Raw genomic sequence first — 26,491 nt, forward strand, 5'->3', positions numbered from 1 at the left:
GGCAGCTCGGCGGGAAGCGGGTCAGGCCATAGTGGATGGTCGCCTGCAATCTCTGGACTACCCGTAGTGCAGCGGGAGGAAGCGTTGTGGACGAACAACACAGGCAGCGACAGCTCCGCACAGACCAGCTTGCACTGCATGCAAGGCAGCGCCGGTGACAACAACGGCTCGTGCGTGGCCGTGGTGAAGCCCGTCTTCAACTGGTCGCAACGCACGCAGTAGGCAGCGCCGCCACAGCATCCGTACATGGCATACCCTTACCAGCAGCAGCAGCAGCCCTACACACCTTGTCCGCCTGCATGACAGCGCCGCCCGGGTCGCCAGCATTCTGCCCGCCTCCCGCGCAGTACCAGTACGCCTATGTGCCGGCCGCCAGCTACGTGGCGGCAAGCAGCTGTGTAGGCAGAGGCAACAACGGCGGTCCGCTGCCGTATCCGCTGCAGCCCGAGGCCGCACCAGGGTATGGCGAGGAACAGACATCCCTACTGTGGAACACAAGGCTCTTCGGCCTCTCCACGGACGTCCCCTCTGCCATGGACTCCGTCATGTGCATCTACTGCATCAGCAGCACGCACTTCAACTATCTGTACCGCCAGCAGCGTGGCATGTTCGATCCGATCACCGCCGCTCTCCTGTGCTTCGATGTTTTTTGGTGCATGCAGCTGTGGCCCGTTGTCACGCCGCTGTCGTCCATCACGCTGCACACGCTCATCACCCGCCGAGAGCTGCGGAAGCGCTATGGCCTCGTCGGCAACGACCTATTCGTGAAGATGGATCGCCTCAATGCCGACACTGCAGCAGCGACGGAGGCGGGCGAGACGGGGGCGCAAGCTGAGGAGGCGACGACGGCAGAGGTAGAGTCACAGCCGCACAGGGCACGCGACAGCGACGTCACGGCGGAGGCTGCGGCTGCTGAGCCAGCAGGCACGGGGGAAGCTGCCGCAGAAGTGATATCAGTGACGCCCCCGGCCACAGCACCATCTGAAGCTGCCGCGCCACGCACAGGAGAATCGGACGTGATGGCACACACGCCACGCCGTGTGTGCCATGGGCTTCGAAGCTGAAGCTGAGCGAGCAGTGGGAGAGCATCCTGTTGGATGTGCTCGTCTCCTGCTTCTGTGTGCCGTGCGCGGTGGCACAGCATCATCGCGAGTTGTCGATACGCGGCGACTGGCCCGGCAACGCCATTGTGAGTTGAGGCGACTTCACCGCCCGCGGGATGCACCAACATCCGCAACTGGGTGGGACGGTGATCCCGATGATGCCCGTTGAGCCACCGGTCATAACTGTCGCTGGCGTCGGCGCGGGTGGTGTAACGCTGACGAGCATGGCATAACCTCTTTCACAAAGTGCGCCTACGCGTGCGCGTCGGCGTGCCGGTGTGGCTCTCGTTTGTGTGTGTGTGTGTGTGTGTGTGTGTGTGTGTGTGTGTGTGTGTGTTTGCCAGACGGAGACGTTCTCAACGTGTTGTTCTGCGTGGTGACGCCAACGGATTTGCTTGCGGCCAGCTCATGGTGGGTTGCGGTGGATGCCGAACCCTTGGTTGCCCCGACTCACCGGTCGGATCACTGGCGTGGCCCGTCTCGGTGTAGGTGTCGTGATCGCAACAATCAGCTTTCACTCCATCATCGTTGTGGTTCTTGCTAGGCGAGGATAGCCTACGTGGTAATGCCGAAGGCGTGCCTTGGACATGCTGATGACGCGCCCCCCCCCTACACGCACACAGACAGATAGACAGACCAGAGGTCCGGTCGATGGTGACGACGATGCCGGACTCACTTCATGGCCTCCCGTGCAACGCCCTCGCACACGCTCCTCCCCCGCCCTTCTCTCCCTCCCTGACCACACACGCGCACGCGCGTGCGTCCACAAGACGATGAAGAGCGGTACGTGCAGTGCCTGCGCCCTCCCCTCCTCTTTCTCTCTCTCTCTCTCTCTCTCTGCGTCGACATCGCTTCTAGTCGGTCTTGTGCGTGCGCCTGTGTGTAGCGTCGCACACGTCTGCGCCACACACGTTCTTGCTCCGCCTCAGCTCCTCGTCCGGTGTGTCTCCGGCTCTCGTACACGGGATTCGAGTCGACGTTGCGCTTGCAAGTGTGTGGCGCCGTCTCTGCCCCATGCAGACCAACGGCACCGGGATCGGGGAAACGAGCACTGCCGAAGGGGAAACTCCCCCACACACACACGACACACAAGCGGTCGTGGCCAGGGCACCGCGCGCACTTGCTTTGTAGGGTGGGGACTGTCCAACCTCGCGCCACCGCCACCATCCGCCATAGCCCTCTGGACCCCTGCAGAAGACGGCAGCTGCTCTCTCGCTCGCCCACCTCGCACGTGGCGAGGCCCCCTCCCCTCTTCCTCCGTTGCGTCCATCTCACATGTTGTGCTGTGCCGTGTTCGTGGATTGAGCAAGAAGCAACGCAGCAGTGCCCCGCAGCACGATCACGTCAGCCGATGTCGTCACGGACGCCGTCGCGGCTGGCCTTCACGCAGGCAAGCGACGCACTGGCGACGCTAGTCAGCCCATCCGCCCAGTTCGCCACCGCCGACTTCGACCCTGCGCTGAAGGATTGGTCGTTTGTGAAGCCGCTGGTCGTCGGCGCCGGCGGCATCGGCTGCGAGCTCCTACACCTCCTCGCCCTAAGCGGCTTCGCTCACCTCACCGTGATCGACATGGATCTCATCGAACTGTCCAACTTGAATCGCCAGTTTCTCTTCACGCACAGCGACATCGGCAAGGCCAAGAGCACCACGGCAGCGGCAGCGGTGCAGGCGCGATGTCCTGGCGTGTCCGTCACAGCAGTCGTCGGCTGTCTAGAGGATCAACCAGACGACTTCTACCGCAGCTTCGACGCGGTGCTGCTCGCCGTCGACTCGATTCCGGCTCGGCGCTGGATCAACCGCAAAGTCGCCGAAATCGCCACGCGCGTCATCGTCCCTACCCCTGCGTCCGCGTCGCCGCCCGCCGCACGGTCGGCAGCACCGCCAGAGGACGCAGTGGCAGCCTCCGCGGCACAAGCGCCGGCTGCAGTGTACCGCATCGGCAACTACGTGATAGAAGACGCCAAGCTGATCATCGACACCGGCACGGAGGGCTTCGAAGGGCACTGTCGAGTCATTCACATGGCGCACAACCGCACCCCATGCATCGAGTGCGAGATGTACCTGTACAACAACGGTGCCACGCGGGAAACGGTGCCGCTGTGCACCCTTGAGTCGGTGCCGCGCGCGCCGGAGCACTGCGTTCTCTACGTGCAGCTGAAGGAGTGGCCAGAGCATCACCGCCATCGGTCCCGGCGTCGCAGCCAAGGCGGTGATGGCGACGGTGCAGTCGCTGGTGGAGGGTGCGAGGAGGACAGCAAGGACGGTGACAGGGACGAGCTACTAAACCCCGACAACGCCGAGCACGTGCGCTGGGTCACGGAACGAGCACGAGCGCGCCAGGCCGCGTTCGGCATCGGCGGCGCTCCGATCGACGACTTGTTCACGGTCGGGGTAATCAAGAACGTTGTGCCCGCCGTCGGCTTCACCAACGCATACGTGGCGGGGCAGGCCGTGACGGAGCTCATGAAGTGGTTGACGGGGTGTGCGCCGGAGTTGAACAACTACGCCTTTTACAACGGTGCCACCGAGGCGGGTGTGCACACGAACGTCGAGCCGTGCCGCGGCTCCCCGATGCACGGCAGCGGCGACGTGGCGGGTCGCTGTCTGGTCTGCGAGCCGTGTCCCGTCGTCGCGGCTGACGCGAGTGCCGTCAGCGCTGTCGCGTTCCGTGACGCGCTCATTGAGCTGCTCGCGCCGGATGCCACTGCGGCGGCACTGCTGCGCAGGGGCATCGTTTTACTGGTCTTCCAGTCGGCGTCGAAGCTCGTGGAAGTGCCACTGCCGAACGCCGTCAAGGAAGCGGGAGCGGTGAAGCACGAGAGCATCGCCAGCATGCTCTGCGCCGCCGGCCACGAGGAATTTGTGAAGCAGTGGAAGGATGGTGCGCGCATGGCCACGGTGGAGTGCTTCGGCGCAGCCGACAACGCACGCGTGTCGGCGCTGGTGCAGTGGCAGGGGCCGCCTGTGTGGGCGTAAGATCACGACGGCGTAGATGCGCGACGGAGAGAGCGGTGGTCCTGTCGCTGGTCACCCTTGTGCAGACTCCAGCGCGGGGGGGGGGGGGGGGGGGAGGCCCCCCCCCCCCGCCCCTCTTCGCTCTCGCGCGCTCTCTGCGTGGGGTTTGTTCTTCAACTTGCGTATTCGCGGTTCACACCCACGCACGCCAGCACATTGCAGAATGCGTCGACATGCTTTCCATTCTCGCTGCCGCTGCAGTGCGATCCGCCCAAGCGCACAGATGCCTGCAAGGTCGGCTCGGCACGCACACCGCGCCCGCCCTCCTCCGCGCATCGCCGTGCCAACGACCCCCCCCCCACACACACACACACTTCTCACCCATCGCCTTCTTCTTGCGCTCCTCTCCTCTTCTACTCTGCACAACGACGCCTGCGCCGACAAGCTGCCACGCGCACGAGCCAGATCTATCTCGCCCATAACAGCATCATGCAGCCCTCGAGGGCCGCTACGGTCACGCGAGCCCACCTCGCGCAGCTGCGACGTCTGCCAGGGCGTGCTGCATCACCGTCGACGGCGGCGTCGGTCGCTCCCGTGCCCCTCGCGTCGTCGTCGATGATGATGAGCGCGTCTTCTCCATACTCAGGCCATGTTTTTGATTTCGCGGAGGCGGGAGCATCAGCGACGGCATGGCGGACGAGCGCGCGGCGCACTGCCGCCTTCAAGCTCCGAGGGCTTGGCAGCTTCGGGCTCTCGCCGCAGCCAAGAGGCCGGCGTTGCTACGCAACGACGACCGCCACCACAGCATCGACCCAGGGGCGTACAGCGGCAGCGAGCGGGTCCGCAGCCACGCAGCCGCAAACGAGACGGCGTCGCCACGTGATGGACCTCGGCAACAATCTTTCGGTGGTACTCCCTGTCTCCGGCCCCTCACCCGCGCTGTCTTCGCCGAGGCACCATCGTGGCAGCCGCCGGCGCCATGGCTGCACAGAGAGCGAGGCCACCGCTCGTCATTCCCGCGGCGAGCATCGGCACGGCTCCACCGATGACGGCAACACAGAGGCCAGCGCAGCGGACCGTGCCGTGCACGTGCAGTCGCGGGAAGCGTTGAAGCAGCCGCCTCGGTCTCGAAGGCACCCGCGACAAGCGACCCAGACGTCGCTACTGGTGGGGCAGCAGCGTGCTACCCAAGAAGAGCTGGAGGGCGCTGAAGACGCCCTTCTCCGCATCCCTCACACGGCGGATGAGGCGGTCGCGCTGCTGGAGTGCGCGACGGTGCTGGAGGCGCTCGAGCTCTCTTCTTCGGCGCACTTGCCGCCGTGCTCCGCGGCTCCGGCCTCGAAGTTGGCCGCCGCTGCACCGAGCGACGTGCGCGCCAACTTTGAAGAGCTGCGAACGCGAGCGCTGCCGCTTCTCTTCCACTTCGCACACGTTGCCGCCACGTCGTCGGCCCCGTTAGCCGGCGACGCAGCAGCGACCGTCACCGACGCGAAGCTAGCAGCGGCGCTGCAGTGCCTGGCAGCCCATCTGCAGTACATGGCAGCGGCCACACGCACGGATGGGCTTCGCCACGTATCGGCGCTGCCGCCAGCGGTGGTGGTGGCGCTGTGGGAACAGGTGATGCCGTACGTGCACCAACGCGTTGGCGAAGCGGAGGCACCACCACTACCGCCGCTACAAGGGAATCTCGCGGAGCTGGAGGAGGAGGGCGGCGGCGTGCACGAGAGCGCGGGCGAAGCAGTGACTTCAGAGCCCGGCGACGGCGCGGGCGCTCTCGCGTCCTCGGCAACGACGGCAGTGGCTCGCCCCGTTTCCGCGGCCTCAATGAAGAACTCGGTGTACATGCCGCTCCGCCGCGCCCTTGCCCTGCACACGCGACAGATCGCGTCCCTGCTGCCACCGCCCGCCCTCGCGCTCGTCCTCACACGTATATACCAGTGCGGCGCGCTTGCCGATGACGTTCTTGGCCCCATCGCCGCCGACTACCTCGAGGTGCTGCGGAGGAGTGGGCCAGGTCAGACGACAGGCGGCGGCGACGTGATCGCGGCGCTGCGGCAGCGTGTCCTCCGACTGCCCAGCGGCGACGGCCTGGACGCAGCCCCACCGGCTGCCGCCTTCACCGGAGCCGCGGCCGTGACAATGGCACGGCTGCTCGGCCGCGCCGCGGTACCCGGTCATCACCAACTCCACCGCTTCTTTCACCTTGCGTTGCTGCCCGAGGTCACCCGAGTTCTAGCGCGCGCGGCAGAGCGGGCCGCTCAGAGCGTCGCTGACGACGCCACGGGTGAGGCTGTCGAGGCGCTGCCTGGCGCAGCCGTGCTGCTGGACGTGACAGCGGCCCTACGCCACTACGCCGTCTCTGGACACGCTGTCACGCACCTGACGACTCTCTGGATGGCGTACTTTGCGCGCCGTCCGCGCACGGACGACGCCGCAGCCGCCTTGGCGGACTGCACGGCGTTGCTGCGCGCACTGTCAACCGTCCCATCCGCGTCCAACCGCACGCAGCGGCGACAAGCCCACAACACCGGTGCCGATGGCAGTAACGGTGGATTGAACGCTCCGCAGCAGCGGAAGCAGCTGCTGGAGGTGACGGATGGAGACTACTACCCTTTAATGGACGTCGTGTGCGCGCAGGTGTGCCGCGTGTGCAACCATCTGCAGAGCCCTGCCGCCACCAGCGACGTGGCGACGGTGACCCCGACGCAGCTGCTTGCGCTGCTGTGTCTGTTGTTGCGTGTGAGCTGTCCGCACTGGGCCGAGACTTACGAGATGCTCGCCAGCACCGTTCTCGCCGCACTCGCCTCCACGGCAACTTCCCTTGCCGCCTTACCCCCGTCACGGATAGAAGATGAAGAGCTGGAGCGCTTGCTTCCTCTGGCTGCGGCACGGCGCACGCTGCGCGCGCTGCTGCACCGCCACTCGCTCATCCCTGATCATCCGCTGCATCGTGTACTGCTGCGCCGCCTTCTGCACTCGCCGGCCGCGATGACGGACACCGCGGTGGCGTCGCAGGTACTGTTGGGGCTGGAGTTGATGGTCCCCGAAGAGGAGGGCAGCAGCCGCGGCAACAAGGTTGTTGCGAGCACCGCCACCAGTGCATCTGCTGGGCACACAGTGGCGCTTGTGGCAACCGCAACTAGCACGCCAGCCCAGACGTTGATGTCCACGGTCGCCATCACCCCTGATGACCGCCAACGCGCCCTGCAGGTGTTTCGTCGTCTCGGCCGCTCCGTCACGCCCACCGCCTTCGTGGCGGGGCTGTGCGTCGTCGCGCTTGACATGCTCCCCCGCACCGCGCAGGTTGCCGTCGTGAACCACCTCACGTCCGTCGCCTCTGCCGTGTCCCCGTCGTACTTGGTCAAGGGCATGGACGCGGTGGTCCGTCAGCTGCCCTCGTCCGCCATCGACGATGTGTCGGTGCAGCGTTGGTTTTCGCGCTTCACTGCCCGGGACGTTGTGCGACGCGTCGACCCTGTCGGCTGTGCCGTGCTGCTGGACATGCTGTCTGCGAACCCGCGGTACCAGCGCAACTGCGCGCTGGCAAAGGAGTGCATTACACACCGCATTGGTGTGGCGCTCCGGCAGACGGGGGAGGACGGAGCCGGCAACGGCGCGGCTAGCGCCGTGTCTCTCGAAGCGCTCCCGCGCGTTGTGGCGGCCCTGCAGCGCGCCAACGTCTTTCTGTCACATTACTACTCGCGTGTATGTCGGCTGCTGCTTGGTCAGGTGGAGCAGGCCCCTCTTGGTGAGATGCTGGAGCCGTTCGCGGTCGTCGCTGAGGCATACATGAGCCGCCAGCGCAGCGAGGCGCAGGCGAGCGTCTTCAAGGATGTATGGGAGCTCTTGCGTGGTCGTGTAATGGAAGAAGCGGGGCGGCTGACGTTGCACGAGACACTCACGGCCATCAACGGGTTCGCGGCGCTCGATGTGACGGACCACGTGCTTTTTGGCGTCCTCGTCTACCAGCTTTGGCTGTGCCTGTGCGCAGCGGAGGCGCAGGTGGCCGAGGCGGCAGCGACGTCGAGGTCTTGTGGCGCGTCGAGCGCAGACCCAGCGGTCGCGGCACCCGACGTACCGGCGCGGCGTCCGGTGCGCTCTGCCCAGCAGCCAAGCGAGAACGGCGAAGCTGCCGAGGCGGCAGCTGCCACGACTGACAACGAGGACGAGGCCGCGGAAGCGCAAGTGCACAGGCGTGTGCAGGCTGCCCAGCACGTGCTGCGCACCCTGACGCCAAGCGCAGTGGCGGTCGTGACAACCACGCTTCTCGCCAGGAGCGACATCCGTGCATCTTACGCGGCACAAGCACGCGCGGCGGCGGGCGAGGTAAGGAAAGGCGAAGACGGAGATGACAACGTTGTCCGCACCCTGCTCCCATGGATGCTTCTCGGTCTCCGGGACTGCCGCGCGGAGCTGTACCCGGTGGATGTGGTGCACTTGATGCCATCGCTCCTGGAGCACTACGCAGCCGCAGCCACAGTCGAAGATGCGAGTGCCCCGACGGCCTATGCGGACCGGTACGCAGCGCTGCTGCACAACGCCTACGATGCCTGCCGGAGCACGTTCCTTCTCATGTACACCCTCCTGCCGGACACCGTCGACGCGGCAGAGGAGCCGCTGCTGCCCCTGGCGGAGCAGCAGCGGATTGCAGAACAACGTTCGCAGTGGACACCGGCGACGAAGCTGTCCGTCGAGGTGGTGCCTCGTCCGTGGTTTGCAACCTTACTTGTCAGTCTCAGCAGCGCAGCCCTGGTCGACGTGGCCGTGGCGCTGCCGTGCGTGCGGCGTGCGTGTACACGCCGCGTCTGCAGTGACCTGCTGCCCATCGCCCAGCTCGTTGACGTCTGCTTGAGCCTGTGCTGGCTGGCCACCTCAACGGGTCTCCGCACAGTCGCCAAGGGCGCCAGTGCCGCTGCGCACAGGAGCGACGATGATGCGCCGACTCCCGCTACGCCACCGGTGACGCGTCAGGACAAGCCCTCCTCCCCGCCGCTGCCCGCACCTGGTGATGTTCTCCGCACTGCCATGGCCACGGTACTCTCCGCGCTGTGGAAGCGCAGCGATGAGCTCACAGGCGCGCAGATCGGCGCGCTACTTCGCTGCCTGCGCGACACGTACGGCGCCGACAAGATGGACGCCGACTTTGTAGAGCGACTGGAGGCTCAGAGGGCGCTGCTGCTCTCTCAGAGGCAGCAGAAGGGGCCGGCAGCCGCAGCGGCGGGGTCCGCCAGCGCGACCGAGACGGCGAACAGCGGCGGTGCCGGCGCTAGCGCCGCGTCCCCACCACAGCAGGAGAGACCGAAACCCCTCCCTCGGATGGACCCGGAAGACCTCTTCAGCACAACGTAATGCATGCGCAGGCGCCGCCATCCCACCACCACCACCACCACCACCACCATGCACACACACACGCACACACACACACGCACGCACACACCAAAAGAAAACGCGTCTGTTGCACTCTGTCATGCAGGAAAGGCTCTCCTCCCTCCTGTGCAGCGGCAGTGGCTGGCAAACACACCGCGACTGCGGTAACCGCGCCGGTCATGTCACAGCTGAGGAGGGCAAGGCCCCTGATAAAAGGTAAGCGGCGGTGATGGCTTCTATGGTGGTTGTGGTGTGTGGCTTCTCCATCTCTCATCGCACCAATGTGTGTGTGTGTGTGTGTGTGTGTGTGTGTGCCATCTCCGGCACGGGCACCAGCACACACATACACACACGTACGCACCACCACCACCTCCTGTGCCGGGGAGGATCTCAACTGGCTTTGCTGCCGTTTCTCTGCGTTCATGTCCGTCAATGAGCGAGAGACATGGACGGATAAGGGGAGGCGTCGACCCTGAGCGCGCGATGCAGCCGTTCCCCGCCCCCTCCCCACTCCTACCAGGCGGCGTCGCCCATCGCCGGTTGGTGTGCGGGATGGCCCACGCACGCCCCGACTTCATGACTGCCGTATCGACTCAACCCTCCCCTCCCCGTCTCTCTCTCTCTCTCTCTCTCACTCTTTCCCCCCCCCGATCTCGCACCAGCGAGCACAGCACACCTTCACGCAGGCACCTATACACACCCATAGACAGGGGTTGGGCCGAGAGAGCGGGTGGCAGAGACCAGGCTCCGCATCCCCCCGCATCTCTCTCGCTCTCTCCCCGGCGGCGACCGTCGCAGCCGACGCAGCCAGCCGGCATACACGCGGATAGAAAAGACGGAAAGGAACGCCTCGTTGTGTTGACGCGCAGCTCCTTCTGCTAGCCGGCCGACAACTGGCGCGACTGGTGTGCCGTGAGCGTGCCGATCTCGTCGTCGCAGTCAGCAGGCGCCGCTGCTGCCACTGCCCCCGACGGCAGCGCCAGTGGCGTCCTCAGCCTCGCCTCCCCGACGGTACAAAATCAGCGACAGCAGCAGCCAGCTCTTGTCGCATCACCGACGGACGTGTTAGCGGCAGGCAGGCATCCCTCCGGAGGTCTGGACGCCTTCGCACAAGCGCCAGCAAGCGGGCTCCCCTCTGCCGGCATGGATACTCTCCTGGCAGACCTGCTGCTCGCCAAGGAGCGCACGGCCTACCACCGAGCAGTCGTGACAGAGATAACGACAACCGCGCGGGACGGCTCCGCAGCGTGCCACAGCGAGGCCGTCACCTCGCTCCCCCACCTGTCCGTCGTGCCGCAACCGTCACCGCCGCTGCAGCCAGACGCCGTCGATGCAAGCGCGGCTGTCAGCACGAATGCGGCTGCACACGCCTCCGCGGCGGACGTCGATGGTGGTCGAACGGAGCACAAGAAAGGGAAGGAAACGCGACGCGGCAGTAGCGACGGCGAGGAGGGCAACGCACCAGCCCTGTCCGCCACGGTCTTCGTGCAGCCGCGATCGGGCACTGGTGATGCGGAAGGCCTTAGCGGTCGTGTCACTCGTACTCGCCAGCGCCGTCGTCGCGGCGGCAAGGACAACGCAGCGGACGTCGTACCGGCCACAGCACGAGCGATCGGTGACGCCGGCGGTGGAGGTGTAGCCGACGGCGCCGCCGCCGCCTGGGCGGGCCTCCGTCGCACCCTGCCATCACAAGCCGCTGCGACGGATGCGGACACCCACAGGGACTACGACTACCTGCCCGAGGGCGAGGATGCCGAGCGGGTCATCGCCGAACGGATGCGGGCTCTCCAGGCACAGCAGCTAAGCGACGCGACGGACGCCGAGGGCTCGTTGCGCGGCACAGCCGCCTTCGTACGTCTGTCAGCCCGCTTCAGTCGAGGCCCGGTGCCCGCCTGGCTGAAAGAGTACAGCGACCTCCTGCTCTTCGACCGCCACCACCTCGACCGCGACGTAGCCGCAGCGCTGCAGTGCAGTGGGGTAGGCACAACTTGGAGGTGCTGCTGCGCGAGTAACGACTCCGAGGGACTTGTGCAGCTGCCCGTCGACGCGGTTGTGCTGCGGCTGCGCAGCGACATCGCACGAGTGCGCCGTCTGCGCGATGAGCTGCGCCGCAGCGGCGGCGTTCGCGTGCTCATCTCACCTGACTCGCACCCGGCACGGTGTGAGGTGTACCGTCCTGCGGAACCGGACTGGGGCGCTGCCCCCGCGCCTCCCACGGCAGGCGAGATCTCTGCGGCGGTCGCGAGAGAGGTGCAAGAGCTCGCGGCAGGTGGGATGGAGGTGGCTCTAGGTGACACGGACAGAGGTGAGCGTGGTGCTCGACCGGCTGCGCCCCCATCACCTCCAGCACCAGTATCACCACCACCACCACCGCCGTCGACCCCGCCTCTATCGCGGGCCGTGGAGGCGAAGGACCTGCAGCGTTCACTGATGGCGCAGACAATACCAGTCTGGCGCCGCCACGGCGCGGCGGCGAAGCTGCTGACGGAGCTGCTTGACCATCTCGAGAGCCGACTTCGCGCCTTCGAGGCGCAGCTCGGCGACCCAGCGCAAGGTGCGCTGTTGGATCTTGTCGGCGCTCCTGACTCGGCAGGGGTGGATGGCACGGTGCAGAACACGTACCCACCGGCGCTAGAGCGGGCGATCCGCACAACCATCACGAACACGATGATGAGCGACATCTTTGCGACGTCCTGGAGCGCGTTGCCGAATCGCGGGCCCCGGCTCAGCGAGGCTCTGCGGCGGCGGCAGACACCGCTCATCCACGCGGACTACGTCACCATGACAGACATGCGGCCCGCTTACGACTTCACCGCGCTGCAGTCGGTGCAGCGCGTCAGCAGGGCCGCGCCCTCGACGCCAGGGGCAAGCCTCGTCTACACCGCACACCACCAGCAACAGTGGCGCAGCGGTGGCGGTGGTGCTGCTGCCGTCGGAGGGGACACGCGCAAGTCGTACTCGGTGCACGTCGACTACGTTCGTTTCCAGCCTTCCCTGGAGAGCATCCGTGGCGCGAGCGTACTCGGTGCCCATCTCGGGGTAGGAGACAGCGCGGCGGCGGCGGTGGGTACTGCTGGTGGGGGTGGCGGTGGGGAACGCCGTTCCAGTGTGCTATGCAGCTCCGAGGATCCGCTGTCGAGCCTCCTGTTGGGTTCCTCCTCGAACGTGTTCTTGCCTCGCGACACACACGCCAGCGGCAACGGCACAGCCGCGGACGCTCACGACGCCCTGCTGCTTCAGCAGCAACGCCGCAACGGCAACCTGCACAGCACCGCAGCGGCCCTGCTGTTCGCGCTATCCGCGGCAACGGCGCAGCACAGCCTCGTGGCCTTCAGCCCGGAAGAGTACCTTACCTCACTGCTGCTGCAGTACTACGAGCAGTATCGCCTCCTGCAACTGAACCTGCTCCCTTCCCTCAAGAATCGCTTCTTCTACCAGGAGCAGGTGCTCCAGCTGCAGCGGCAGTCGCAGCGTACTAGCGACATGGAACAGCTGCAGCTGCGACTGGAATCCCTGGCGAAGACGTCGGCGGACGTGGAGCGCGGCTGCCTCCAGGTGATGATCGTCCTGTGGAACTCCGTCCTCATGCTTCGGCGACAGAAGCAGGCGCAAGGGCAGCGCGCGGCTGAAAAGCTGGACGTGGCGACGACCGACACGCCCATCATTGTCGAGAACCAGCACCGGAGCAGTCGCAGCAACAGCCGCAACCGTGGGGCGCAGCCCCCTGTGACGGCGATGGCGCAGGAGATGCCCTCGCACCCGCCCGTCTTCGGCGCCGAGGTGTCGGCAGCGGCGTCGGAGGATGAAATCGCCGTGCAGGTCAACGATGAGCTCATCGCCAATATACCCGTGGTGCATCGCGTGGACAGCAGTGTCACCTACGATGGCCAGGTTGACCGCCATGGCGCCAGTCTCGGTTCTCAGCCGCAGCAGCAGGGCAACCCGCGCGTCTCTAGTCCGCGTTCCTTCGTGCTTCCTCCCGGCTCGCCACCTGCCCAGCCCTCCACCTCGGCGAGCGCGTCGCCCCTCCTCGGACCGGCAACAAGCGTCTCCTCGGGCGAGGCCGGTGTTGGCGACAGCAGCACTGACAGCAGTGGTAGAGGGGTTGTGTCGCCCCCCTGGCCGCAGCCGCAGCGTTTCCGCTTCTTCCTTCGTCGGCACGGCACAGCCGAGGAAACACCGTACGTCACCGGGGATGATCTCCTCCACTACGCTGCCGAGGTGGAGGGCGCGGATGTGCTGCAGACTGACAGACAGCCCGGCGAGAGGGGTGGCGGCGCGGCGGCGGTGCCTCCAGTGGCACAGGATGCGCTCAGGTACTTCCAACTGGTCGTCTTTACCCGCTCGCACGCGGCGATGGTGCCACAGTACGTTGGCTGCACCACACCGCGCCCCATGACGGCCGCCAAAGTCGTCTTCTTCAACGAAACCTTCGAGGTGCGTGCGCTGCATGAGCCGGCGGAACTGCTGCTGCACCTGATCCCCGTCACCGCCGGCCCTTCGAAGCACACGGTCGTGTCGACAGTGCGGCTGCGACCGACGCTGGCCCGCACGTACAGCCTGTTGCCGCTGCAGCCGCCGACAGCCTTCGTCTTTCATGGGCGGCTCTTCGCGCACCATCAGCGAGCGGCTGCCGGCACCAACGGCGCCGCCTCATCGACAACGACGGCCACCTCGGTGCACGGGGTGCTGGCCGCCTCGACGACGTGGACGGGCAGCCAGGGCATGACAGTCGCGCAAATCGAGCACCTTTTCCTTGGCGGCGGCAGCAGCGGGCCTGCGGCAGATCCGCTCGACCCGCAGTACCTCCCGCTACTGTGCACACTGCGCGCCCATTATGAAGAGCAGGGCATGGGTCGCGCTAGCGCAGCCAGCGGTGGCGGTGCCGGAACGGCTCCGTTGTCGTCGCATCGCCGACACTCTGCCGACGGGTCGGCGAGGCTGCAGCGGCAAGTCTCGACGCCGAATCCCACAAACGCGCTTGCAGGCATGCCAGCTGGGCGCGCTGGCAAGGCGCACCAGACCGCGCTCGGTGGGAGTCGCCGAAGCTTCAAACACATCGCGTTCTCGGGCCAGCTGCTGCAGAGAGTCGGCAGCGCTGTCGGAGCGGCGGCGACAGCGCTGCCCGCTCCCGACGGAACGCGCCGCACGATGCACGTGCTCACGGCGGCAGCAGAGGCCGCCGGCGGTGGTTGTGGCAGCCGCGACTGCTACGCCGCGGATGATTCTCTGCAGCCCTTGCCGAGTGCCCGGCTCGAGCACCTACGCCGGCGATGGCTGGCTCACACGAACAAGGTCAAAGCCGTCGACGAGGTCGAGGCGCGTCTCTTCGCGCGTGCGATGCCGCTAGACGACGCGGATGTGTATCGGCTGCAGAAGGCGTTGAAGCGCTCAGTCAGAACCGAAGAGGCAGAACGGGTGAAGGGCTACGGCGCGGCGGCAGGGGTGCTCTTCAACGTCCAGCACTACTACTCGGCACCGTCGGCCATCTCCGGGCTCCCACTGAGCCCGCTACCGCGGGAGACGAAGTTGAAGCTGTGGCAGGAGCGACAGCGGCGGATGCTGCTCACGCGAAAGGCACGGCATCACCTGACGGACGCCGAGAAGCTGGAGGCGGTGGTGCGGGTGCCGAAGCTCGTGCTGAAGCTTGTCTTCTACTTTGCGCCGCGCAGTCAGCTGAACCCGCATCGAAAGGTGCGGCCCAAGACGGAGGACATCGACCGCGCTCTGCTGGCGCGTCGGCGTGACAGCCGCATTGTCATACACATCATGAAGGCGCACAACCTGCCTCGGCGCGCCGACGGCACGCCGCTGGAGCCGTTCGTGCAGGCCAGCTTCGTGTCCGAGGTGGCCTACACGCGCAGCGAGGTAGGCAGCAACCCTTCGTGGTTCCAGTCGCTTGAGCTGCCCTTTCAACCGCTGAACTTTGAGGAGGACACGCTCGGCATGATCGACGACGACGTTATCATTTCGCTCTACGACAAGGTCGAGGTAAAGATGGCGCCGTCCGCCGCGGCGACGGCGGCCGTAGCGCACGAGACGCACTACCGCACAGAGCGGCGCTTCATCGGCACCTTGCGCATCCCATTCTACTCTCTGCATCAAGCAAGTCAGGCGCGCATGGAGGGCGTCTACCCGCTGCGCATGCCGCGCTGGCTTCTCGGCTACCACACGCTGCTGCCACACCGTGACTCGACGGAGGACGAGGCAGCAAAGCAGCACTTCATCCCTGGGTGTGGAACCACGAGCGGTGGCACGGCCACGCTGGCACCGAACCCGTTCGGCAGTTTCGATCGCCTCCCTGCACACCGCGCCGAGGGGGCTTCGGGCGCAGCAACAGCAGCCGCATCCCCACAGCAACTGGCGACGTCCGCCTCAGCCGTGCTGGCGCTGACAGTAGACAATACGAGCAGCGACCGACAGAGCACCGAGCCTACGCTGCAGCTGTACATGTCCCTCTGGCCACCGTTGCAGCGCGAGCCGCCGCCGGGGCTCAGCCGCGCAGAGCTGACCCGCCAAGTAAGTGAGTTGAATGTGTCGCCGCAGCTGCGTTACCTGCACCAAGTGGCGCTGAAGTGGCAGCAGGCGGCCATGAAGAAGGTGAAGGCGATCGGCGCAATGAACGCGCAGGCTTCGACGCGGCAGATCGAGCCCTTCGTGAAGTGCTCGACCGGCGACTTGATGCTGGTGTGCCGCTACATTCTGCCCCGCGGTGGGCCCCCGCCGCCGTGCGTGCGCACCGTGTACGAGGCTATCCGCTACGTCTCGCTAATCCCGCTCGTCGCGGATATGCTGTCGTGGGGTGAGAAGGACGTGTGGAACACGAATGCAGAGCTGCTGGCGATGCGCTCGGGCGACTGCGGGGAGCTCGCGCTGCTGCTGACGCACTTCTTGCGCTGCTTGGCGCCGGACCGGCCGACCTATGCCGTCCTCGGCAGCGGCACCACCACTTGCCAGCAGACCATCATGGTGCTCCACGCCTTCGACGACGCCGAGTGGATGCTGATCGACCCCCACTCCGGCTGGACCGTGTCGGCCGGCAAGCCCTATGGCACGGCGCTGCGCGACGTGTATATGGTCGTCTCGCATGACCAGCTGTGGGCGAACGTGCAGCTGTCGGGCTTTCCACACCGCATGACGTGGGACCTTGCGAACCCGGCGCACTGGCTACCGTGCTTCGACAGCGCCAAGGACGCGCGCATCGCCGTATGCACGCCGCACCTGTTTCCGATTCAGCGCGATGTGCTGACGTTCCCGGCGGCCGACCCGGTCAAGTCTCGCGAGATTGAGCTGGAGCTGCGCGCGTGTCTGAAGAAAGCACTGCTGACGTGGCGCAACGGATGCCCGCCGTCGTACCACCGCGGTGTCGAGGCGATCCTGCGAGAGTTGCTGGAGTCGGCCGAGGCAGAGCGGTGCACATGCGCGTCGGCGCGGCGCAGCGACATCACACTGAGCGCCGCGGTGCGGCTGAGCGAGTACTTTGGTGAGAACATCACCGGCGAGCCGGAGAGTGACATGAGTGCGCCGCAGCGTCGGCAGCACCAGAAGCGTCGCCAACACCGCCACCGCCATCACAGTCGCGACAACGGCAGCATAGGGCATGAGGAGGATGCCGCTGCTGCTCAACCGGCAACCACCACCCCTGTATCCTCGAGCGTGAGCCCGCTTCGACTGCTCGGCTCGCCCGTAATGGGCTCCTACAACCCATGTGACCCACAGTTCCAGGAGCTGCTGCAGCAGGTGTTTGAGTGCGCAGTGCACGAGGTGGGCACGAGCGAGGCGAGCTTCGCCGTCGGCACGTACGTGAAGAGCTACACAGGTGATGTATACGCCATGTCGGTCTTTCTCGTCGCCATCTGTCGCGGGTGACGACCTCAGTGACGATGCTGCACCGCTCCGAGAGGGACAGAGAGAGAGAGAGAGAGAGGGGGGGGGAAAGGGGGCGGTATTGAGGAGAGGCGGACGGCGCGTACTGCAAGTCGGCATCGTTGTGGCAGACGAGCGGCTTTGTGGCGGTGCTCTCCTCCCCAGGGCAACCACCACCACCACCACCCGCACACACACACACACATTTTTTCACCGCCGTCGGCACCCCGCACACAGTGTGAAACGCGTCGAATGCCGCAGAACACACCCGTCCGCCGCTGCGATGCGGTGCGTGGGCACATGCCGCACATGTGGTGTCGCCGCGGCAGAGGCGTGGTGTGGGGCAGCACACAGCAGCAGGCGCCTGTTTCATGATAGCAACGGCGACAAGGACGCCGAGGGCTCTGGCGCACACGCACCCGCCTCGCCGAGATCGGTAGGTACAGCAGGCCGTCGGAGAGGCACAGCAGTGGCGTCAACCACGCCATCGCATGGTTCCCCACCCCCTCCCAACGTGCGCGCCTCGGCCATGCACAGCATGCCCCAGCCAGGTGTGTTGTTTGACGCGCGCAGAACTCCTGCCCGTCCTTCATCCCCCCCCTCCCTCCCTCTCTCCCTCCCTCCCTCTCTCCCTCCCTCCCTGCTTCCGTCGCTGCCACCCGTCCCACGGGACACCCACAGCAACCCACAGACAAGATGATGTCCAAGGCTGCTTTTATGATGCAGGACCACGTGCGCCGCAACTATGTCATGATCACCGATGTGTGCAACCCGAACACGTTCTTCGTGCGCGGCCGGCTGCCCTTCCCGCAGGGCCTCACGGCCATGGCGGTGCTCTTCAAGAACCAGCGGCCGGCCGACGTCTACGCGCACCCGTACTTTATCGAGAAGCAGAGCAACCCGTCCCAGCCGTCTCCGCAGCTGCACCTGACAGAGGAGTCGCAGGGAATCATGAAAGTCATGAGCGGCCTCCGCTACATGCGAGACGACAACACAAAACTCGACAACACAATGGTGGTGGTGACCGACTACAGGGTCGAGGTGGAGGGGCGCATGCCGAGCGTGCCGCAGGCCGCGTCGACGGCGCCGGGTGGACCAAAGACCGCGCCGGCGCACGACGGGGGCAGCAGAGGCGCTCAAGGGCACCACCCCGTCCCAGGTAGTCCCACGGGAACCTCCCCAGGGCTCACGCTGGAGCAGCGCGCCCTGCTGCGGCGCACCGTCCACCATGTGACGCAGATCCCCGGCGGCGGTGGCGATGCCGGCTTGGGCCTCGGCGGCATACGCAGCCCCTTCTCGGCTGCCTCGAGGCCGGCAGCCACACCATCAGCGGCGTCCGCATCGTCGTCGAGGTCACTGCAGGCGAGTGCCGGCGAGGCGGCGCGCACCGCCGGCGACAGCGACCCATCCGCTGCCTGCAGCGGTGATGCCGCCTCGACCGCGATGCACAACGCGATGCCAGGATACTCCACCTTTCCCACGCCGGAGGACTGTGCGACGGATGCGTGGATGTCGTACCGCTACCTCAAGGCCGCCATCTTCGGTCGGCGCGCGCTAGAGGAGACGAAGGGACGCGCGAGCTCAACGGACCCCATCGACGTGCCGGCACTGTTCGAGAAGCGCGTCGGCGGCTACACAGTCTTGTACAACCCTATCGAGGTCAACGAGCGGACGTTCGTGGAGCTGCTGCTGAAGCTGCAGGAGGAGGAACGTGTCGTGAAGGCGATCGTCGTGCCGACGCGACCGGCGTGGCGACACTTGCAGGTGTGGGCAGACATCTTCCCGGACGCGGAGCTGATCACCAGCGGCGAGGTACCGCTGCTACCGGCGGCGGCGGCACCCACGTGGTCTTCTAGCGGTTGCGGCGGCAACAAAGAATCTGCAGACAGCGCGGCGGACCCGCAGCACCGCAGCACGAGGCGTAGCCGCGGTGGTGCCGCCGCCCTGCGTGCTCCTCCCTCGACTACAGCTGCGTCCGCAACGGAGTGGCGCGGCGGGTGTCAGGACATGGGCAACGGCATGAGCGGACTATCGTTTCCTGAGGTGGACCTGGTGGCTGAGGCGGCGCTTGAGCGGCAGCGCGCCGACGAGGCAGCCGCGAAGGCGAGGGCCACAGCCGAGGCGGCGCAGCGCGAGCGCGAGCGTAGCGCCGCGCCCGGTGAGAGCGGCCGAGAGGTGGACGAGGAGAACGACGACGATGCGGTTGGGACGAACGGTGGTGGCACGGCGACCGAGAGAGAGCGACGGGCAATGTTGCGCCGGCAGCAGCATAAACTGAAGCTGCGGGAGGAGATGCGCGCCGAGGATGCGCGGCCGGAGGCGGCGGCGGCTAAGCGGGCCGCCGCCGCCTCCCCGAGTGCCCCCAGCAACGACAGTGGCGACCCAGTTGACGTGCTGTGGCACGACGTCTCCTTCTTCACCGAAAAGCTCGTGCAGGCTGTCGGGCTGCGCGAGAGCGATGCATGGCGCCTGCGCATCCTCTCGCCGCGCGCCACGTCGTCTCCCCAAGAGCCGCCGGTGGATGTCCTGCGCCTCACCCCGACGATTGAGCTGCTCCGCATCCCCGGCGACTCTGCCGTGGAGGAGTACGTGCTGCTGGACACCAACAGTAACAGCCTTGCGTGCACGGACCTCTACCACGGCGAGTACGCCGACCTCGACCCGGTAAACTCTTGGATGTGTCGTGTGTGGTTCAAGTTCATGAAGCGTGGCGACTACAAGCGCACGGACCTGGTGCCGCGCTACAAGTGGCTGCAGGTGCTGCAACAGAGGTCGCTGTCCGTGGTGCAGTCGGCCATCGACGACCTGACGCGTCGTCGGCCAATCAAGTGCGTGCTCAGCGCACACGGCACCCCGCCACTGAGGGGTGTCGATGCCGTCGACACACTGCGACGTCAGTGGAACTTGCCACCGCTGCACCCCGCGGAGAGGCCGCGGGATGGGCGCAGGTGAGGAAAGCGAGTGAGCGACGTGAGCGACGTGAGCTGCATCTTCTCTCCTTCTTCGCCCTTCCGTCACCTCGCCTCTGACAGAAAGATGCGTGTGCGCAAGCACGCGCGAATGCCCTTGGCTTCGCTCGCACCCCGCTGCGCTGCTCGACGACGTGGAAGGGGGAGGGCGGTGGTTTGTGTTGCGTTCACGTTGACGTGCACGGATGTCCGTTGTGTTGCTTGACGTCGTCGTTGCACCTCTTCCGCAGATGGCCGCATCGGTGTGTGTGTGTGTGTGGTGTGTGTTTGCCCGCGTCCGTGTCCGTGGGCGTGTCCCCGACCTACCGCGCCTCCGCGCACGCATCCGGGGCAACCAGGAAGGGGAAGGGGTCAAACCCCGTCTTTGCAGTACAAGGGGCGTTGCCCGTTTATGGCTGGAGGCGCTGCGCGAAGGCAGCTGTCAGGATCGCACGCAATCCTCGCGGCGCTGCACGTGACTGGCTGCTGGGGAACGTACGTGGGTGCGTCGGTATGCAACGGCGTGTGTGGAGAGGCGTTCGGTGGCGGCTTGCGCAGTTATCTTGTCGGCGGCCACTACCGCCACCCGCAACGAACGCCACTGCAAACCTCTCCCCCTCCCTCCCTCCACCCACCCTATACGCGCGGTACCGTCGTCCGACTTGCGCATACGTCTGGCTTCTCCATCGTGGTGGGTCCTCAGCTCTGCTTGTGATCCACGCACGCGGATCACCTCTCTCTCTCTCTCTCTTGCCTTCGCTTGCAGGCAAGAACACACCTCGGCGAGGATCGGTCTTCTCCGCATCATCGCGATGATTTTGTTCTTCCTCTTGCAGGTTGTGGCCAACAGAAGGGGGAAGGGGGCACACGGGCTCGGCTAGGTGCATGCATGCATGCCCGCCTGGGGGAACCCCACCTCCGTCCTTCCCCCCCCCCTCCTCCTCCTCTCTCGCACCGTCTCTGCTGAGCAGCACCAGCAGCAGCATCCTCACCGCTCGCCCCCTCACGGCAACAGAGAAGGGAGGGGAGGGGGGCGTCGCGGGCCTCATCCCGCCATCCATCCCCTCGGCTCATGCGTCTCTCTGTATGCGCGCTGCCGCCACCACCACCACCACTACCACCTCCCCCTACCACTGACGTGTGCCACACACACGTACCACTTCTTCTTCCACTGTTGTCCCTCACTCTTGCGCACCATCGTCGTCGTCTACGCTCAGTGGACACACAAAAGAGGCGCCTCAGCCCTTCGACACTATCTGGCAGAGCCTCCCCCTCCTCCTCCTCGCATACGCCATCACACGCAGCCAACCATGTCGCTCCCGAGCATGTCCATGCACTGGAGCGAGGGCGACAACGGCGGCGGTAGCTTGGGCGGCAGCCGCCGCTCCTTCTCGAAAGGCAGTATCTATCGCCACCACTTCCTCAGCCTCGACCACAGCAGCACCGCTGGCTCTGCCATCGGCTTCTCGCGGGCCGCAACGCACGACCGGCGTGCAACCGGAACGAGCGCTGGCTTTGAGTGGCTGCAGCCCTGGCGCACACCACAGGACTGCGGCGAGGGCGGTGTGGCTCTCCTGTATAGTATGCAGGAGGTCTTGGAGAATGTGCGGCGGGCGAGGAAGACGAGCTTGAGTGAGCTCTACCACGTGCGCGCCGCCGGCAGCCCGGCGGCGTCGACGACGAGCTTGTGCCGTCCTCAGCACCTCTGCCCCCCGCGTGCAGCAACCAGTGGCAGCAGCGACGACGCCGAGGGTCGCTGCGGCAGCGTTAACCAGAAGAACTCCTGCAGTGCAGCCGGCAGTCGCACGAGTAGTGTCGACCGGCGCCGTCAACGCGACCGCGGTGAGCGCAACTTGTCGTTCGGAAAGGGCGCGCGGAGCGCTAGCGGTGACAGCGTGCAGGGGATCGAGCCTGCGACAGAGGTGGAGGAGGGGGCGTTTTCGCCGCCCCTTCAAACCACCACGGCGGCAGCGCGGACAGCCGCGGCGCCACTCGCCACGCCGCCGCGGTCTTTCGCCTCAGCGGCTCCGGTGCCGCCGATAGTGCCGGTCATCCCGTACTTTGCGGAGGTGACGACGGAGCAGGAGCTGATCTATCGGCTTCAGCAACTGCAGCCGCAGCCGCACCCGCGCAGCGAGCACGCGCGGCGTAGGCGCCGCGCCTTGGCCAACTCCGATGACGACGACGACGACGACGACGACCCTGCACGCAGTCCCCACCACCCGGACGCGAGCTGCCCGAGCGGCGGGTGCGACCAGACGGCGCGTCCCGGGGACTCGCGGCATCGCCCGGGCAGGAGCGTCGAGTGGAGCGGCAGCGACAGCAACGGAGATGAGCCGGAGGCCCGAGCGCAGCGGTGCAATGCTTCGGGCGTGTCAGCCGACGATGATGACGCGGACACATCCGACGTGCATCACGGCAAGGACGAGGAGCGAGACGAGGAGGAACATCGACTGAGCGAGACCGACTTTGGTGAAGGTGGCCACCTCGCCTGCGTGCCAGGTGACACGCTGCACCAGCGCTACACCCTTCTCAAGGCGCTTGGTGTCGGTCGCAGCAGCCGCGTGTGGCTCGCCGTCGATCTCGAACAATGCTCCTTGGCGCGTTGCCAGCTCATCCGCGAGCTCGGCGAACGCGAGGTGCGGCGCCTGTTCAGGACATCGGAGCGGCCAATGTTCGTCGCCATCAAGGTGTTTCGCTGCGATCCCGTGTACGCGGACTGCGCCATGTACGAGTTGAAACTCTCAGCGCTCATCCATGAGAACGTGATGACGCGGCAGCAGCAGGAGCAGGAGCAACAACGGTGGCCTCCCGCACGCGCGTCGCATTCTGCTTCGCTGCCGTCCTCGCTGATCGCCGTGCCGGCGGCGTGCGATGATCCCGGTGGTGATCTTCAGGAGAGCAGCGACGGAGGAGAGAACAGCACGTCACGAGGCCGTGACGGAGCTGCGGGCCGCACACGCGCAGACTCGGCCTCCTCCACACCGGGCAGCGGCAGCGTCAGCGCTGAGGTGGCATCGCCTGCCTCGACCAGCGCCATGGCCTTCAGCAGGCGCCTCACGACGGTCCGCGACGCCTTCACCATCGAGGGGGCCTTTGGGACGCATCAATGCCTCGTCATGGACGTGCTTGGGGCTGGCGTCGACCGCGCGATCAACGAGGCGCACCTCAACGGCTTCCCTTCCGCTGTCGCACGCTCCATCATGCAGTCAAGCCTGCAGGGACTGGTGTTGCTCGCCGCCTGCCATCTTGTTCACACGGACATGAAGCCGGAGAACCTGTTCTTCACAAACCTCGAGGCCGACGTCGCGGAAGAGATGCTCACTTTCCAGTCCGCGCAGCTGCGCGCGAGTCAGCGCCAAACCCTCTGCAGCAGCTTCACGCACCGGAGTACGGCAACATCGGTGATGACGGAGAGGCAAGAAGTGGCCGCGCACGAGCAGCAGCACCATGGCGACGGCGGCACAGCGGAACATACTGGAGTTGGTCAACGCAGCCCCTTCTCTGCTCCTCCACTGCCTGATTACACACACGTCAAGGGAGCGGCGGCTGACCTGCACACCGTCCACGCTGCCAACGCCGCCGATGTGGGTGCGTCAGGCGATCGCGTTGCCTCGTCAGTCACCAACCTTAGCGCCGTCGCCGTCGGCCATGAGACGCTGCACAGCAGCCAAGACAGCAGCGCCCAGGTGTCCTGCCAGCCAAGCTTCGCACGCACGCCGACCCGGCGCCGGTCAGCGTACGATGTGCGCCTGTCTGGCCTTGGTCTGTCGCTTGTCGTTCCACCGTGCTTGCGACTCGGGGTGCGCGTGCTCACCAACTACGCCGCCCACGCTGCCGACGGTGGCGGCATGACGGCCGACGAGCTTGTGCGTCAGGATCCACTGGCGCAACTGCACTGGCTGTGCGCGCAGCAGCAGGCGCGCCTCTTGCGACTTCCAGGCAACGACGACGACGACGACTTGGGTAGCGTTGCGGAGCGGTGGAGACTCGCCGGAACATGTGCGCCAGCAGCGTCTCCACCACCACCGACGCTGGATATCGGCATGAGTGAGGACTTCATCGACGAGGCAGAACTACGCGCACTGGGGCTGCAGGAGCTGCCAAAGAGCGACGCCGATGGCGGCCGGTGTGCGGCGGGCATGGCGGCCGACGAATACGTAGAGGCGGACGTGACGGACTTCGTCTGTGTGCCAGCCGTGGGCGAACCAGCAGCACATCATCGGGCCACCGTCACCACGGCGGGCGTGGGGATAGAAGACGGGACAACGCTGCCGCCGGCCACATTGCGAACGGCGAGCGCTGCCACCCGTGCAGGAGGTGGCCGACGAACACCGTTGGCCGCGGCGAAGCGAAGACTTTTCCCGCCGTGCTTCCATGAAGGCTTGGCCACTCCTCGGGACCCAGCAACGGTGCCGACCCGCTGCGAGGGCGTCGCTGCCGCCTCCCCCACGGACAGCAGCAGCAGCGGCGCCGCGCCGCCAGCAGGTGCGGCGGCGGCGGCAACAGTGCTGCGACGCCTCGAGTGCGAGGTTGTTCGCCACCAGAACTACCGCCGCGGCGTCGTCGTGCAGAGTCGTGAGTACCGCGCGCCGGAGGTGCTGCTCGGCAACTTTGTGCTGCCCGCGTGCGATATTTGGTCGATGGGCTGCATCGCCTACGAGCTGGTGAGTGGGCGCTTCCTCATCGACTGCATCGTGGACCGGGAGCGCTTCGCGACGGCGCTGTCGTGGCAACAGCAGCAGCGACACGGAAGGAAGGGGTGTCACGCCCCCGACGACGACAGCGGCGGCGCCCATGATGCGAAGGACCACAGCCGCGACGACGACGAAGATACGCAGCAGCGCCTCAACAAGTGGGATGGGCAGCCCGTCTACCTCGAGGACACGGAGCAGGACCTGGACGTGTTTCACCTAAAGGCAATTATGCGGCTTATCGGGCCACCGCCAGTGAGCTTCTTGCGTCAGCAGCCGATCGGGCTCTTCGTCGACGACTTCTTCGACGAGCACGGCGACTTCTGCTTCTGGGAACGTGGCGAGGCCGAGGAGGCCGGCATGCGTTTGGCAGACCCGTACCGCCAGCTGGAGCTGACGTACTGGGCGGCGGCAAGTCGGGTGTCCGGGACGAGCGTCGCTGTGGGTTCTGCCGCTGGTCAGCAGCAGAACCCGCCTCTGCCCGAAACCGTCAGCGGCGTGACTGCGTCGCTGGACACCGACCCCCCCGGCGCACCCTCCGCTGCCTCAGTAGGGCAGCACGCCGCATCGGCTCAAGCGCGGCGCGACCCACAGGATACGATGAACTACCCCATCAGGACACCAGACTGGCAAGATGTGCAGGCGATCCTGCGCGAGAAGCTCGGCTCCGCGGAGGAGGCGGCGGACTTCGAGGTGTTCCTCCTCCGCTGTCTCCAGTGGGACCCGGCGCGGCGGGCCACGGCGGCCGAGCTTCTCGCCGACAAGTGGCTTGTCAAGTACAGCGGCGTCGTGGCGGACGCGAGTGAGAGCGATGTGGTGGCGGAGAAGGAGGGCGGTGGCGACTCCGACGGGGAAGTGCGGCGGCTGTAGCCGTTGCACTCCACCAACTCTCAGCAACAGAAACGGAAGAATGACGTCGACCGCGTCTCCACGGAGGCGCCCCAACGCGCGTAGGCCATGTTTGGGGGTGTGGATGGTGAGCACCACCACCACCACCCCCTCCGACTCCCGTGACGGACCTCGCGCGCCTGGTTTCGCCAACCCTGGTGGCCCTCCGCCGGCCCATCCATCGCGCGCGTCGCCGGCCATATCACGACCGCGCCACAGTGGCACGTGCTTCCAAGAAAGGCAAACGAAGCGCACACGCGATGGCAAGCCGGTGCGATGGTGAGGTGTGCAGCTATGCAGCACACCCCGGAAGGCAACGTGCCGACACGGCCGCTGTCTCGTTGCCCTCTCATGCCCTCATCACCCATGGCTGCAGCCGCAGGCAGCTGTGGCGTGGACATAGTTGCCACAGCACTGCCAGCAGCACCCTCGCCCGCGCTCTCGACCCCCCCCCACACACACACACACCACCACCACCACATTCCCCCTCCCCTTCCATGCCTCTCCACCATCCTCCGGGACGCGCACACCCCTCCGTTTGTGAAGGAGGTGTATCCCTCATCGTTCTCGTGCCAGTCGTGTCTTGCATGATGTCGGCGAGAGCAACGGCCTCCGCCGGTGCGGCACCGCGCGGCTCCCGACGTCGGGAACCGGCCTACTACTATCAAA

The 26,491-nt window shown here is 66.3% G+C and overlaps 7 protein-coding genes across 7 annotated transcripts in view; all 7 read left to right on the top strand.

The window, feature by feature from the left end:
- Window positions 1-299: 299 nt before the first annotated feature.
- On the top strand, window positions 300-1,064 carry LMJF_01_0700 (hypothetical protein; the record flags this gene model as incomplete). The annotated part of the gene is made up of 1 exon (XM_003721544.1): window positions 300-1,064. One exon carries the CDS (start codon window positions 300-302, stop codon window positions 1,062-1,064), a length of 765 nt encoding a protein of 254 aa, XP_003721592.1.
- A 1,390-nt stretch (window positions 1,065-2,454) lies between these two features.
- On the top strand, window positions 2,455-4,080 carry LMJF_01_0710 (putative ubiquitin activating enzyme; the record flags this gene model as incomplete). The annotated part of the gene is made up of 1 exon (XM_003721545.1): window positions 2,455-4,080. The coding sequence occupies one exon, from the start codon at window positions 2,455-2,457 to the stop codon at window positions 4,078-4,080; it is 1,626 nt and encodes a 541-aa protein (XP_003721593.1).
- Window positions 4,081-4,674: 594 nt separating this feature from the next.
- LMJF_01_0720 (conserved hypothetical protein) lies at window positions 4,675-9,408 on the top strand (the record flags this gene model as incomplete). The annotated part of the gene is made up of 1 exon (XM_003721546.1): window positions 4,675-9,408. The coding sequence occupies one exon, from the start codon at window positions 4,675-4,677 to the stop codon at window positions 9,406-9,408; it is 4,734 nt and encodes a 1,577-aa protein (XP_003721594.1).
- Window positions 9,409-10,569: 1,161 nt separating this feature from the next.
- Window positions 10,570-17,295, top strand: LMJF_01_0730 (conserved hypothetical protein; the record flags this gene model as incomplete). The annotated part of the gene is made up of 1 exon (XM_003721547.1): window positions 10,570-17,295. One exon carries the CDS (start codon window positions 10,570-10,572, stop codon window positions 17,293-17,295), a length of 6,726 nt encoding a protein of 2,241 aa, XP_003721595.1.
- Window positions 17,296-17,988: 693 nt separating this feature from the next.
- Window positions 17,989-20,244, top strand: LMJF_01_0740 (conserved hypothetical protein; the record flags this gene model as incomplete). The annotated part of the gene is made up of 1 exon (XM_003721548.1): window positions 17,989-20,244. The coding sequence occupies one exon, from the start codon at window positions 17,989-17,991 to the stop codon at window positions 20,242-20,244; it is 2,256 nt and encodes a 751-aa protein (XP_003721596.1).
- A 1,306-nt stretch (window positions 20,245-21,550) lies between these two features.
- On the top strand, window positions 21,551-25,804 carry LMJF_01_0750 (putative protein kinase; the record flags this gene model as incomplete). Its single annotated transcript, XM_003721549.1, has 1 exon — window positions 21,551-25,804. The coding sequence occupies one exon, from the start codon at window positions 21,551-21,553 to the stop codon at window positions 25,802-25,804; it is 4,254 nt and encodes a 1,417-aa protein (XP_003721597.1).
- Window positions 25,805-26,409: 605 nt separating this feature from the next.
- The window catches only part of LMJF_01_0760 (conserved hypothetical protein), a gene marked incomplete at both ends in the record, with an annotated part of 1,020 nt that continues 938 nt past the window's right edge, over window positions 26,410-26,491 (top strand). Inside the window, one exon of the mRNA XM_003721550.1 lies at window positions 26,410-26,491. This exon is cut by the window's right edge and continues 938 nt beyond it. Within this exon, the coding sequence (XP_003721598.1) occupies window positions 26,410-26,491 (82 nt within the window).

Source organism: Leishmania major, chromosome 1 (genome assembly GCF_000002725.2).
Source record: "Leishmania major strain Friedlin complete genome, chromosome 1".
NCBI lineage: Eukaryota > Euglenozoa > Kinetoplastea > Trypanosomatida > Trypanosomatidae > Leishmania > Leishmania major.